Here is a 16,513-nt window from a genome sequence, read left to right as displayed (position 1 = left end):
AATTACTATTTAGCATCTACCACTAATCCTAAACCTCTGTCAATTTTAACTCTGGGTCTTAGAGAAATAATATGAATAAATATGACCTCTAGATCCATGTTTTGCAACCAAAAACATAGTCTTTTCTTAATTATTCCTAGTAACAGGAGAGTAGAGAAGACTTGCTCTGGATTATACCAAGAGGTAAATCTAGAGATGATATGTACTAGTTGTCCATTCTTTCTTTTTCAAATTTACCAGTTAAATAAAAGGAATGTATGAGAAGTGTTTTTAAATTTTAAATAGGACTATTAACAGCAATTGAATAGTTTTAGTTGTATTGAAGGCAGCTCTACTTTTCTAAATAGTGAAATGTGGTGAGAGAAACTGTACCTATATCTAAAAGAATGGTTAACTTTTCCTCTGCCATCTCTTGGTGGAGAAATCTAGAAAGAAGAACCTAACAATAACCAGGCACAAATAGGAGAGAGGAAAAGGAAGGGAATAAGACACATGCTTCAGTGGTTCCCAAATGGGATCATTGAAATATGGCTAACCTATAGAAGGGTTAAAATAAAAGATTTCTTTCAAGTTTTCTCTCATTATCTTCTGTAATTTAAATAATGTATAACTTCTCGATATTTTATAATCTAAATATCATTGCAGTTAACACATTTCTTTAAATACAGTTAACAAATAATGTGACAACAAAATGAGCACTAAAACTTTTACAAATGTGTATATATTGTAAAAGTAATACTCATTATACAAAATTTAGAAAATACAGAAAAATATAAAGAAACAACCAAAAAAAACCTATATGTAATCCCACTAACCTAGAGGCAGCCTTTTTAAAAACATTCATATATATATGTACATTTTAGCTTTTATTTTAGGTTTGGAGTTACATGTGAAGTTTGTTACATAGGTAAACTCATGTCATGGGGGTTTGTGGTACAGATTATTTCATCACTCAGGAATTAAGCCCAATACCCATAGTTATCTTTCTTATCCTCTCCCTCCTCCCTACCTCCACTCTCAAGTAGAATCCAACATCTGTTTTTTCCTTCGTTGTCTTCATAAATTCTCATCATTTAGCTCCCACTTATAAGTGAAAACATGTGGTATTTAGTCTTCTGTTCCTGCATTAGTTTGCTGAGGATGATAGCCTCCAGCTCCATCCATGTTCATGCAAAAGACATGATCTCATTCCTTTTTATAGCTTTATAGTATTCCATAGTATATATGTACCACATTTTCTTTATCTAGTCTACAATTGATGGACATGTAGGTTGATTCCATGTCTTTGCTATTGTGAATAGTGCCACAATGAATAAACAAATGCATGTGTCTTTATGATGGAATGATTTATAATCCTCTGAGTATATACCCAGTAGTGGGATTGTTGGGTCGAATGGTAGTTCTGCTTTTAACTCTTTGAGGAATCTCCATACTGCTTTCCACAATGGTTGAACTAATTTACACTCCTACCAACAGTGTCTAAGGGTTCACTTTTCTCTGCAACCTTGCCAGCATCTGTTATTTTTTGACTATTTATTTATTTTGAAGATGGAGTCTCGCTCTGTCACCCAGGCTATAGTGCAGTGGCATGATCTCGGCTCACTGCAACCTCTGCCTCCTGAGTTCAAGCGATTCTCCTGCCTCAGGCTCCCAAGTAGGTGGGACTACAGGCATGCACCACCACATCCAGCTAATTTTTGTATTTTGGTAGACATGGGGTTTCACCATATTGGCCAGACTGGTCTTGAACTCCCGACCTCAAGTGATCCACCCTCCTCGGCCTCCCATAGTTCTGGGATTACAGGTGTGAGCCACTGTGCCCTACCATTTTTTGACTTTTTAATAATAGCCATTCTGACTGGTGTGGAATGGTATCTCATTATGGTTTTGACTTGCTTGCATTTCTCTAATGATAAGTGATATTGAGCATTTTTTCATATCTTTGTTGGCCACATGTATGTCTTCTTTTGGAAAGTGTCAGTTCATGTCCTTTGCCCACCTTTTCATGGGGTTGTTTGTTTTTTGTAAATTTGTTTAAGATCCGCATAGATGCTGGATATTAGACTTTTGGCAGGTGCATAGTTTGCAAATATTTTCTCCCATTCTGTAGGTTCTCTGTTTACCGTTGATAGTTTCTTTTGCTGTGCAGAATCTCTTCAGTTTAATTAGATCCCACTTGACAGTGTTTGCTGTTGTTGGAATTGCTTTTGGTGTCTTTATCATGAAACCTTTGTCCATTCCTATGTCCAGAATGGCATTGCCTAGGTTATCTTCCAAGGTTTTTATACTTTGGGTTTTGCATTTAAGTCTTTAATCAATCTTGAGCTGATTTTTGTATATGGTATAAGGAAGGGGTCTATCGTCAGTCTTCTGCATATGGCTAGCCACTTATCCCAGCACCATTTATTGAATAGGGAATCTTTTCCCCATTGCTTGGTTTTGTCAGCTTTGTCAAAGATCAGGTGGTCGTAGGTGTGTGGCCTTATTTCTGGGTTGTCATAGTTGAAATCATAGTAAATGTATACAGTCTTGTCTCTGACGTTTTTCACTTTTATTATAACAAGCACACAAACAACATTCTAATGGCTTGTTTGCAAATGTGCCATAGAGTATTTAGCCACTCTTCTATTGTTGAGTGTTCAGGTTTTATTTTTGGTTTTTGTTTTTTATTATTATAAATAACTTTGATAAACATCCTTATACATAAAGCTTTTTCTATATTTTACATTATTTCCTTAGCATATATTCCCAGAAGTAGAATGACTGGGTCAAGGAGTAGGAACATTTTTAAGGCTTTTGATACATATTGCCAAATTGCTTTCCAAAGTTATTATGCCATTTTACACTTCTACCATTAGTGTATTATAGTGCCTATTTCATAACACTATCACTGGGTATACTCATTTTTAAAATATTTACTAATTTAATAGGTAATAAATTGTTTCTCATTGTTTTAATTCTCATGTTTTTGATTTATTTTTTAAATGGTTAATAGCCATTTGGTATTTCTTTGTGTGTCTGTAAATTAATAGTTCATTTCCTTTGCCCATTTGTCTATTGTAATTTAACATTTTTCTTATTGATGTGTTTTGATTTCTATACCTTGGGTATTAACTTGTGTCTGACACATTTACTATAAACATTAGCACACAATTTAAACATATAAATCAAAAAGTTAAGAGTTAATGCCTATTTCTACTAGAAAACAAAGTGCTATTCCTATTATACCACTCCTTCCCTTAAAAAGATATATACAGTATCAGGAAAGAAAAAAGAGGTAAAGAAAATCTCTATAGCATTATAGTATTATATTTTTGCTAGAATTTTGAAAACTAAGTAGTTTGTAAAGCTAAAATTTTGACAAAAGGGTGGAATGTGGAGAGTCGTAATGGTAGAGGGTACCTCTGAGGGCAGAACAATAGATCTGGGTAGAATTCAGCTTATTTCTCTTCATGAACAGGTTGTTGGGGTTGTTAAAAAATGTCTTGTGCCAGTTGATACTGATCACAGTTAATAAACTATATTAGCCTGTTATTCTTATTTATTTTCTTATAAATACTTCCAGATTTTAATTTTAGTAAGCTTAATATGAAAAAAAAAAAAAAAACATAACCTTAGATTTTTACATTTGGTTTGCAAAGCACTTTTTATACACATTACTCCCTTTCATTTGATATAGTCCTCACAAAACATACCTTTTAGAGATAGGAAGCAAAACAGTAGATAGCAAAAGTAAAGTATACTTAAATATTTACATTAATTGAATTCTACATTAAACTTTTTGCTTTCACAAAATCCTATGAAGCAGATGGGATTATCCCTAACACATTCACCCTCCTAACTCCAAAAATGTAGAATATTTTGAAGTCAACTTCACTATTTACTATGTAGTCCAGTTTCCATTATTTCTTTGAAAACTTTCGATCTTTTTAGGCATGCTGTGGAAAATCTGATTCATAAGATTCTGGGCCTAGAATGGGCCTTAAGAAGTAATGTGGTCTAACTGCCTTCCTGTTATTGAGCAAGAACTAACTTATACCAGTGAAATAAAGAAAATTTCATTGTCTATAATATTCTTAATCATTTTAGGAAGAAGATTTAATAATCTTTCCTAATATCCAATTTCAATATCTGGAAATCCTCTCCTTTGTTTAATTTAAATCTGACCTGATACATTTAGTTCATTTTTAAATTCTGTCCTGAATAGCTGCTCAGCAATTGCTTTAAAAAATTTTTTATATGCTTCCAGATCATTTTGAAATTATCTTTGATTTCATTCTCTTCTGAGTAACTTAAATAACAGTTGACATTGGTGTTGATTTATCTCAGGGCTACAATAAGGCAGTGGATTGGTGGGCATTAGGAGTGCTAATCTATGAAATGGCAGCTGGCTATCCCCCATTCTTTGCAGACCAACCAATTCAGATTTATGAAAAGATTGTTTCTGGAAAGGTAAGTAAAATATTTTATTATTCCTCTCTTATTACTGTACATGAATTTTAAGCTTCATGTATTGAAACTATATTGTGTCATAATTATTATTCTACATTGGGAAAAATATAGAAAAATCTACAGTTGCTGCTCTTAATAGCATAAGAAATGAATCATTTCAGTTTCCTAAGAAAAAAAGGGCAGTTTTATAAAGAAATTAACAAAACAGTAAAGCAATTTCTGTATTTTGTATTTTTACCACAAAGAACAGGATCATAGCCATAATTCTCAATATTCCTTCAAATAAATAAAAATAGTTTATTATTTCATACGTCTATCTTCATGGAGAAAAGTTTTTGGGGCTGCTTTATATGCCCTTCCATTTTCAGGAGAGACTTCTTGTTTTAATTATGTCCAATACTATAAAATTGGAAGTAAAAGTAAATACAAAATGAATAAGGCTTTTTAAGATGGAAATTTATAGAACTGACTTTAACAGAATTGTTCATATAGATTGTGATTATAATTGTCATTGGTTTTTAGCAAACACGGAAATAACATTAATTTTTCTTGAACATGAGTAGACTTACTATGTTGTAGTATTTTACATTTTGTAAATTTCTTTCTAAACCTTCCTTCTTTTGCACTTATAACCTCTAATTTTGCTTTCAAGAGTATTTTGTTTAGGGTCAATCATTTGTGCTTGCCTTAACTCAGACCTCAGATCTTTTTTTAAAAAGACCATATTCAATTCAATAGAAATAAGCTTGAATTTCCTGTCATGCAGCAAAAGAATAGGCTTTTAAACATTCCCAGAAGGAGACCTTCTATACATTAATGACAAAATATATGGGAAGGGGTATTTTGCTTATTTTCCCTTCTTTCTATTTCTACATGTCGTACTACTTTGTCTTGTCTTTCCCACATAGTCCTGTTTAGAATATGATCAGGAAATAGAGCATCAATCTTGATACCACGTTAGCCTGAGATGTTATATAATTGAGGTTTTTTTGTTTTATTTTTCGTTTGTTTGTTTTGTATTTTGTGACCTTCTTAGGCAGAGATAAGCCTAATCAATCTGAAGAATCTTATAAGAGATAGAGGGAAAGTCTTTATTTCTTTGTATCTCAGCCATATTCAAGCTCTACATTTAGTGTGAAAGCTTACCCTTGACATCTATCAACTTACAGTTTCCATTGTTAACTATTCTCAAGGTACCCTGAATGTCGATAATGTGGTAATTTATCTTTTTTGCCAACACTCAAATTTAAATCATAGATGCTGCATAGCTGGGCTGTAGGAACAAGACACTTGCCAATAGAATTAGTCTATCCAATCGCCTAGAATATACATTTCAGCACAGTATTGTCCCTATCTCAGAGTACATATGCAGTCTGCCTGGATCACAAGATTTTCCCTTGTATTTTGCCACATTTTATGTAGAAAGTTTTATGTATTACCAGTATTCACAAATTAGGTGACTGACTGAAGAATTTATACCCCAACTATGTCAAAGGTGAAAAAATAAATACCTCTTACAGATAAATAAACCAAGCTAGATGTTGAACACTGTGCACTGATAAAGGCAATACAGAAAAGCAGAATGCAGTACTTATTTAAACAAGTATTAATATCACTGCTGTTCTTGTTACATTTGTAGATCTCTGGCTTCAGATTTCTTATCTTTGTAATTGTTTTCCCCCAGCAGAACTTTTGATATGAACAAAAAAAAACTTTGAGAAAAATTAACAGACAAGGCAGTGATTAATTTTTGAAGAATTTGAGAAGTGTAGACTCTCAAGAGGACTAAAGGTCATATGAAGAATGATGAGAGAACCAAAATACATTAAAATCACAAATGGAAGAAGAATATTTTACTAATACAAAAACTAAGAATGTAAATATAATAATTGTTTCAAATAATTTAATTGACAGTAATTATAAAGTTCTTGAATCTTTAGTATATTGCTTTTATTTGTGCTTAACTTCATATAAGAAATGCAGTTTTCTAACAAGGATACTGTCATAACTAAATTTACATTTATTAAGAAAAACTGCTTTAGTTAAAATTAATGTATCTTCATCTTTATGCATTGGCCTCAATTTGCCAATCATTCTCTATTGGTTAAAATTTATATTCAGCTGTTTATGAATACATATTCATTTTATGTCAAACTTTAAAATTTTGTATCTAATAATCTGCATATATTCTAAAATCATAACAGTCTAAATCGTAGGCACCTTATAAGAATAACAACATAAAACTTTATTATATCACAATATTCTGTTTTCCCCTTCATTTATTTAGAAATGTGACAGGATATTTGGTGTACTTTTGTTTTTTAGCTAAAAGTACCAGATTATCTTTCCCCATATGGGACATAAAATTATCCCTATCTCTTACTCCCTTTACTCATCTAAAGTAGAAGTCATGAAAGCGGAATTTTTGCCATTAAAAGGCGCTGTATTATGTGAAGTTAGATTGTATTAACCATTTCCCAATAAATCATCTGTTTGAACACTCAGATTCAAACTAGAATGTGTCTCTATTCACATTGCAAAAATATTATTGTCTCTCTGGTTAGTAGCTAAAGCCAAATTGGAAACTAACTAGTTTTTTAAATTTTGCAAATTATTAAAAATCCAATTTGGTCTTATATTTGTGGATCCTCATATTTATATTTGCATTTGAACTTTTAATGGTTTTAATGATACATCATTTAAGAATGTACTTTTCATTCAGAATTGTTTTTGTTGATTTTAGAAGCATATTATTTTATGCAACCACATCTTATATTGATTATATCTTCCATTCTGAAGTCATGTTATAAAGGTTATAGGTATCAATGACTTATCAAAGTTAAAGTTAAATTTATTAAAGTGATAAATTAACTGAAGTACATATATATGAACATTAGATTGTAAAATACTTTCTCTATTACAATATTTTAACTCAAGCTGGTATTTTTAAATGCACACAAAGATGATCAATCAACTTGTTAGATTCTCTCCTACACATATTTTGCCTTTAAAAAAACAGAGGAGGTGGTATTTAAATGTCAAATTATTCATGCAATGTTAGGGTTTGAGTCTACAAATTCATAGTTGAAAGAAAAGACTTATGATTCCTGCATTAACTATGCCTCATCCTAGCAATACATATGCTGAGTTTCTGTATGTAGTCTTTAAATTTCATGTCTCAGTGTCATGTACTCCATGACAAGAATCAGTTATGGTCTCTATAGCACCTCTATCTGGCTGCATTACCCATGTAAATATAGAAAGTTTATATTGCAGTCAAAAATTATACTTGCATGTAAGGTACTCAAGTAACAGCTACTATAGAAACCATAACTTTAGAGCCCTTGGCTTATGCAATTAAAAAAAAATCTTAGCTTCAACATACCTAATGTAAATATTGTTCCATGCTTACTGAGTAACAATATATAAGGAGACATTATGCAAAATATAGAAGCATAAACATAAGCATATACTGAATGATCAAAGAGTTGGTTAATTTTTCTGAAGGGAAATTCAATATTTACAGGAAGAGTAATTGATTATCAGCCCAATTGCTATTCTTTTCTGTCTCAGGGGTCCGTAAGACTATCTCCAGGTTTGGTGATTCACCAGGAGGACTCAACAAGATTCAGCATACAGTGGTACTTGAGGCTAAGATTTATTTCAACAAAAGGGTACAAAGTGAAGATAGCAGAAGTCCAGAAGACACCAGGCACAAGCTTTCAAGAGTCCTCTCCCAGGGCAGTCACAAGGGGTGCACATAATTCCTTCAGCAACAAACTCTGACAAGCATGAAATTTTATCTACCAGCAATACTCATTAAATACTCAATGCCCAAGGTTTTCATTGGGGGTTGGTCACATATGCACCCTCTGCCCACCGCATGCCAAAATCCCAGGCTCCCAGAACAAAAATAGATGTTCAGAATAAACTATGTTGTTTGTACCAACAGTCTAGGCACAGTGAGCCACTCTAATCCTTTAGGGAAAGTTTCATATTGGTATAAAGACACTGGTACTATTCAAATTGCCAGACATCTCCCAAGGGCCAAACTTGTAAGCAGTTCTTTCTAAGGGTAGCAATCTCAGGCCTGCTACGTTAACTATTTCCTACACACATTCTGTTTCCTAAATAACATACACATATGCAGATATTCCACTATACTTTTTCTAAGATACTATTGTTAATGCTTTTGGGGAAATTACAATATCATTTACTACTTTGCTATGGCCATAGTTAAAGAGACTTAGAAGTACTCGGAAATCATTTTCATAAAACACAAAAGCAGTTTTACTCTTTTTGTAAAACCCAGGGCCAGTTTTAAACACTTCACTGTGGTTATTTAAAATTCTTATTAATACCTTCTTTGGTGACAGCTCTTGTGGTCCTATGAGCAAATAATCGCAAAACTGGCTTCTTATGTGAGAACAGGGGGAGGGAGAATGGGGCAGATCATACTCCTCTGCAACCTTGTAGACTCATATCTACCACTGTTTCTGCATAGGTAAGGGAACAGAATAGAGAGCCCACAGATGCAGTAACAATATTTATAAATATTTTTAATGTCTTAGCTCTTTCTTTTCACATGTAGAATCCAGGCTGATTAAAGATGCCCAGGTCTTATGAGGTAGTGTGGAACTCGGCACCATATCTACAACATGCCTAGTATATGAAAAGTTATTATGCCTGTTGAAAAATTGTCTAATGTATATGTTCATTTTTGATCAATCAATTCTTTACTGAGATTGCAGATATTTTGAGAACTTATTGTACCTAATTTAGAAATAATTTGTTAAAATTTATCTCAACATGCTCATAGCCAGTAGTTAATAGATTATTGCTTCTTGGCTGTGTACAAACTCTTTTGAGTCATGTAAGCCTATAGTAAATTTTATCCCAATTCATAAAAGATAATGTTACTAGTTAAATGATCCTTTCTCCTGCCAATAACTGCAGAATAGCACTAAGATTTTTCCCTTCTTTCGAAGAACAACTTTGTAATTTCTGTGATTAAGCTTAGTGTCAACCAATTTGATTTGGCCTCATTTTATTTCTTTTTCTTATTATTATTTTTATTTTTTACTTTTTTGAAATGGAATCTTGCTGTGTTGCCCAGACTGAAGTGTAGTGGCACAGTCTTGGTCCCCTGCAGCCTCTGCCTCCCGTGTTCAAGTGATTCTCCTGCCTCAACCTCCTGAGTAGCTGGGACTACAGGCATGTGCCACCACACCCGGCTAATTTTTGTGTTTTTTGTAGGGACAGGATTTCACTATGTTGGCCAGGCTGGTTTTGAAATCCTGACCTCAAGTGATCCACCTGTCTTGGCCTCTCAATTTACTTAATCAAATTGCTGGGATTACAGGCATGAGCCATAGCACCCAGTCGGCCTTATTTTATTTCTAAAAGAAAAAAATGTCAGTAAACCAGATAGTGATTTTAAATCACTCAGTATGGATACCATGAACAACATGAATGGATTTACTTTTTGGTTGTAACTTCCTCTTGAATTTTTAGAAAATAATAGTTATTCCTAAAACTCAAATGTGCAAGACTTTATAATCAGTGCTGAAAGCAGAAAAAAAATATTCTGTTCTGTTTGCTCAATTCAGAGTGAGTTTTATAGTTCGTTTAACGTATTATATAATGTAATTTGATGGTAGTTTAGGATATCAGCCATATTGACAATGGTGTCTTTATAAAACAAAGTTATAGTAAGACATTTTCTCCCTCACTTTATCAAACTTAGGACCTTAAGAAAAGATGAAAGTGTTTGTTCTATAAATTAACAGGTGGAGCCTGAGACAAGAAGAAAGGAGGAACTTCCTATACTTTCCCAATGACTTTTCTAGCACAGACTGTCCTTGGCGCGTCTGTAAAAATAATGATAGATATGGCTGTCTTCCAAGTTCTTTCTTTAATTCAAAAATTCAGTTTCAGATCATTAAAATAGTATTCTAATAGGAAGGCTTAAAAAATGAAAACTGTGTTGAATTAATGTCTGCAAAATACTAGGCATAATACAAGGCAGTTTCATGTAAGTTACATAATTTCTTTTCATACCTGCCAGATGAGATATACTCTCATTGTTTTGTAAATGAGGAAACTGAGACTCAGAAAGTTAAGAGTTTTCCCTAGATTGCAGAGCATGTATATAGTGGAGTTGGGATTGGAACCCAGGAATTCTTTCTACTAAAGAAATAGCTTGGTAGAATTTTTAGGTGGCAAGGATGTTCACTTTTATTTCGTTTAACTCTAGTCCTGTATGTAGGTAAATCAAAAATCAGAATTACCCAAAGACAAAAGGTAGTTTGTGGCAAAGCAAGAAATAGAAGAATCTAGTTCAGTGATTCATTTGTTATTCCTTCAGTTGGCTTCAGTGACTTTGTATCACTAATCATTCCCTCTCAATCTCCTTGGCTTGATCCTCTTCTCTTCTTTCTCTGCACTTCCTCAATGGGTGGTTTCATCCAGTCTCATGACTTAAATGCTCAGGACAATTCTCAAACTCATTTTTCCAGTCCATACATGTTTCCGAAATTCCATACTCTTGTATCTAGTTTCTAACTTGAAATCGTCACTTGGATATCTAATAGATACCTCAAATTCAACCTGTCTAAAACTGACAAGTTTTTGTCCTCTTTCCTACACTCCACCCACCCCCCTTCACGAAACCTTCCCCGTCTAAACTGATGGCAACTCCACCCTTTCAGTTGGTCAGGCCAAGACACATTGGAGTCCTCACTTCATATCTAATGCACAGGGAAACCATTTTTACTTTGTCTTTAGAATTTACAGAATTCAGCCACTTCTTACCACATCCACTGCTGTTGCTCTTAAGTGAGTCACTAGAGTGGTTCCTTAAAAATGTTAAATCATATCCTATTATTCTTTTTTAAACCTTGCAAGGATTCCCCATTTTCTTCAGAGTAAAAGTCGAACACCTTACAATGCAAAGTTTTATGAAGAAGATAGGATAACATTGTTAAAGGATCCTTCGGTTGCTAAGTTTTAATTGTCTTCTTCACTAGAATGTAAACTCCATGAAGTCAGAAATCTTCATCTTATTTTGTTTACTTATATAATCCAAGCACAAATTCCTGAGATATATTAGTAAGCACATAGTACTTGCTTAGTACAAGCATAACACATAGTAGAGGTTCAATGAATATTTGTCAAATTTCAATTCATGCATTCATTAAATACTTATGAAGCTCACAGTATGTGCCAGACCAGTTCTACATGCTGGATACAGCAAGTCAGTTGTGGTCTCTGCCTTCATGAAGCTTTCATGAAGTGTACTCTATCTTTGGTGTCTTTCCTGAGAGTTACTGACTCAAGAGGTCGTCTGTGGATTCAAAACATTTTTTTTAAGTATCACAAGTGATTTTGATAAACACCATGTGTTGAGAGCTTGTTTTGTGTATCTGTACCTCACTGGGGAATTAGATTTATTCTCCAGAAAATTTAATTAGAAAAATCAGAAGTAATATAGTCTCTAATGGTTGGAAAATATTCCTAAACAATAAATAATATTGAAGAAAAAAATATTGAAGAAAACACCTTGGGAGGTGTACATATCACAAACACCTATTTTATGTTATACAAACACTTCTTCCATGTTAAATGATGCCAGTTTCCCATAACCTTATCTCTCAGACCTAATGGCTAAATGATTTTAGACTGTCTTTCTCTTTTCAACATCTGGCTCTTTACATTTACTTTCACATTATTTGCCCTATCTTGGACTGGCAAAAAGCTCATAGGTATATGACAGGAAGATTAAGTTATTTTCCCAATAATTCCACTAACTGAGTTGGTAGTCTCACTGGAGCTCAGATTCCTTATCTTTAAAATGAGAGTTTAGACTCAAACTAAGCACCCTCTAGCTCCAATATTAGAAGATTTTGATTTCACTTTCTATAGTAGTTATAATTGATAATAATGATAAAAGTAATACCCTTTTGATATAGTTTTAAAGGAAAAATTAGATAGTCACTCTTCCCATCATAGAAATCTTTAGTGTCTCGAGGTTGATGTATTACAAATAAAAGTTGTGCATTTAAAACAATTTTGTTGAAGTTATTTTCTGTTTTTCACTAATTCCGGTTTGATAAATCAACATGGCTCTTTGGAAAGTTCAGTGAACAAGGAAATTACATTTCAAGTTAAACTTGAGAATAATCATGGGAAAAAATACTTTCACGATGACTTTCATTATTTCTCCCCCAAAATACTTTAAATACGTGACAGATTCCCATTATTAACATGGACTACTATGAGAGAGTGGGCTACCTGTGAGAATCTCTGGAGAAGAGGGTGTGATATGGAGGTGAGGAGAATATGTCCATAATTTGAAAAGGTTCCCAAATCATTCTGATGTCTGTGGTCATGACCTCCCATCACTTCCCATTTGAGAATCACTGTTCTGAAGATTAAAGACACACACACACACACACACACACACACACACACAGAGAGAGAGAGTCAAGACCATCACTTTATTTGCATTCCAAAATAAAGAACTACATTATTTAGATGCTTTTATTTTTCATGCATTCCATTGCATATTACCTGAATTCCAAAGATAATTTATATGTAGTATATTACTGTCTGCTGTTTGAACATAATGAAAGAGATAACTGGTACATTACCATTGAACAGTTCACACAAATTTAATCCTAAACAAATATAGATGTACTTCAAATAAATTATTTCTTTGGAATCTAAATAAAGTTTAGATTTATCACTGGAAAAATCTGAGCTAACATACCCACTGGAAAAATGTCATATTATCTTTAAAGTAGACAGTGTGCCTTTTGAATACCCCTTATTCTCTAGTTCTTCATCTAGGTAAATGAGGAAATGTGCAGCAAAATATTTTTAAGATGAAAATTTCAGTCTTTTAGAAGGTTCCTGATAATGACTATTTTTAAGTTACTGAATCATGGAAGGAGAATAGATAATTAAAAATATATACCCTGCAGTCAGTGTACCCAGTTTGGAATTACACCTTTACTATTTATTAGCTCTGTAATCTTAGGCAAAATAATTTCTGTAGGTCTCAATTGCTTCACCCCTACCTATAACATTTGGATTATTATCCAAATTATTATCCAGATTATTATCCAAATTATTATCCAGATTATTATCCAAATGTTATAGGATTTTATGAGCCAGTACACAAAGTGTTTAGCATAATGCCTAGCTTCTAGTAAACCATTGTGTCAAGAATAAAACTAGAGAAGGTAGAAGTTCACATACCTTACTGTTTTAGAACATAAAACTGCTCATAATCTAGGATAATAAACGGCCTTGCAAAAATGAGATTTTGAGTTGCTAATTTGTATGAGTTGAGCCCCAATCCTGGTCATTTATTGACTATTAACCCTTTAAATAGTCTTTGGTTGCTTGATACAATATTAGTTTTCCTCTGGTATGATAATGATTTCAATTTACTGTATTGTTATTATTTACATTTTAAATGCTATGATCTTTTACTAGCATAGAAAATAAAACCTCTGCATAAAGTAGCGAACAGAGTTGAGAATAGTGCTTTTCAAGCTTTTATGTACATATGAATCCCTTGGCGATAAAAGCTCAGATTTTCAGGCCCAATACCCCCATCATCTGAGGCAAGCCACAGGAATCCACATTTTTATCCTTTTGTCTCCCAGTTTTTTCGGATGTGCATGGGTCCTAGGACCAGATTTTGAGAGAATTTACTTATAGAATAGCACAAAAGTGGCAGTCAAAAGCTATGGTTTTGAATTTAACTGTACTATAAAACCTATCTTTGCATGCTGATGATTTAACTTCTACTTTGAGACCATGAGAATGTCTGTCAAGTATGTTGAGCTTTTAGAAAGTCAGAATATACATTAAGGAGTCTATATATTTGAAGACAGTGTAATAAAGAGCAAAATTCATGAAGATACAAATCATGACTAGATTTCTAGTTCCAATTGTGCCACTTTATGGCCTGATGACTGGGGAAGCTATACCCAGTAACATTGCTGAATCTTAGTTTCTCCATCTTTAAAATGGAGTTAATACCATATTCACTGAATTTGTCCTATCCAACTAGAATGTAAGTTCCATGAAATCAGAGACTTGCCTGGTTTTGCTCACTGCTCTGTATCCAGCACCTAGAATAGTGCCTGGCATATAGTAGGTACTCAATAAATAATTGTAAAATGGATGAACTACAGTATTTGAAATAGTCTAATAAATACTGAGAATAAAAATGGCACAGTACCTTCCCTCAGAAGCTCAGAGCCTGGGGGAGACAGAAATATGCACAAATACTACAGCATAGTTGAATAAGTAAATGTATTATAAAGAGCAACTGAGGTAATATAATGATGCACTATGTAAATTATGAAGCGGTAGCACTTGTAGAGAAACAAAATAAGAATGCAGAGAGTTCGGGAATGGGTCTCTTAACCCTTTAAAGTATTTTCTACAAAGGTGCTATGATCAATTTGTAGTTGAGGCTGTAATAATCCAGATATGTATACACATACATGTGTGCATACATATGTGTGTATGACAGGGAAAAGGGTGGTGGAAGGGATTTAACACAAGTTGGAAAGGATAGTGGGGAGGTGGTAGTGATGACAAAAAAGAATAAGGAGGCATAGATGCAGCTATTCTCTCATCCTTTGGTGGTACCCATTTTAATTTTTTTAGTTCCCATATCAATGAAACAGTAAGAACCACAAGTTAGGTTGGTATAGAAGAGAAGAATGTGTTTAAACAAAATGAAATGAAAAATAGACTTAGGTTTCCTATAAATGTTACTTTAACCTTATTGATTGCCAAAGATCTTCACTTATTTGGGGGTTTCCAGTTGTTTTTAAGGCTGGAGGCCAGTCTAGTATTTTTGTAAAGTCTTCACAAGTTAGTAGGTAGAAAAATGCTTTTAAACCAGTCTAAATCATTTTTAAACTGTTGCATAATAGGAGAATTATTTTTAAAAGCCAACCTCTGATAAATGAAAAATTTTTCCTATGCTGTGAAAGGCAGTGTGGGTTTTTACAACCATTTTTAGACTTCCTTTTTGATAGATCTCTTTTCAAAATGTACATACTGATTTCCTTCATATGCTGGTTCTTCTATTTATATTACAAAGTTAAATTTGTATATCTTTGAGACACAGATTTGTAATGTACGATCCAAAGAGATTGCTCTTAAAGATAGGTGAACCTTCTGATATTTTGCAAAAGTTCTGTAGGTATGCACATTTTTCTGGAGACTGCTCCATGTTCTTAAAAACATCATGACCAAAGCAAGGCCCTAAGAGAACAGGTTTAGTTCATTCACCCAAGTAATTCTCTCCTTTATGACTACTGTGGGGACTGTAACATGTAGTTAAAAGTATGTGAAGGTCATCGCTCCATATTTTTGTTCATATAATGGCTTGTTGCCTTAAAAAAAAAGACTATGAAATCAAAACAGAAGTATCATGAGTGTTAGAATGTGTGTTTTACCAAATGGTGTGTTTGTGTAGGTCCGATTCCCATCCCACTTCAGTTCAGATCTCAAGGACCTTCTACGGAACCTGCTGCAGGTGGATTTGACCAAGAGATATGGAAATCTAAAGAATGGTGTCAGTGATATAAAAACTCACAAGTGGTTTGCCACGACAGATTGGATTGCTATTTACCAGAGGAAGGTGAGACTTTCTTTTTTAATTTAAAAGCTTTTTTAAAGTTGGTGTTTAAATTATATGTGGTGGAGATATTTTCAACTTAACACATAGTTTTAATTTTTTTACCTTTTGAATTAATCTTGTGCAGGATCTAAAGTACTTTACAGCCCATAACTTAAAAATGAGTTTCCTCCTACAATTTTTTTTTTTTTTTTTTTTTTTTTTTTTTTTTTTTTTTTTTTTTTTTTTTGAGGTGGAGTCTCACTCTGTAGTCCACGCTGGAGTGCAGTGGCACAATCACGGCTCACTGCAACCTCCGCCTCCTGGGTTCAAGTGATTCTCCTGCTTCAGCCTCTCGAGTAGCTGGGACTACAGGTGCATGCCATCATACCTGGCTAATTTTTTTGTATT

At 33.4% G+C, this 16,513-nt stretch overlaps 1 protein-coding gene across 19 annotated transcripts in view; it reads left to right on the top strand.

The window, feature by feature from the left end:
• The window catches only part of PRKACB (protein kinase cAMP-activated catalytic subunit beta), a 167,825-nt gene that overhangs the window by 132,791 nt on the left and 18,521 nt on the right, over positions 1-16,513 (top strand). For 8 of the 19 annotated variants that reach the window (XM_007978153.3, XM_073007161.1, XM_007978147.3 and 5 more), the window contains 2 exons: positions 4,330-4,452; positions 15,962-16,126. In XM_007978153.3, the coding sequence (XP_007976344.1) occupies positions 4,330-4,452; positions 15,962-16,126 (288 nt within the window). Of the gene's footprint in view, positions 1-4,329; positions 4,453-6,136; positions 16,127-16,513 lie in introns of those variants that run through there. The other 11 variants (XM_073007165.1, XM_073007159.1, XM_073007162.1 and 8 more) reach the window with 2 other exon arrangements.

The sequence above is a fragment of the Chlorocebus sabaeus genome, chromosome 20 (genome assembly GCF_047675955.1).
Source record: "Chlorocebus sabaeus isolate Y175 chromosome 20, mChlSab1.0.hap1, whole genome shotgun sequence".
Lineage (NCBI taxonomy): Eukaryota > Metazoa > Chordata > Mammalia > Primates > Cercopithecidae > Chlorocebus > Chlorocebus sabaeus.
Note: the sequence above shows the minus strand (reverse complement) of the source record. Positions and strands in the feature narration are given on the sequence as shown.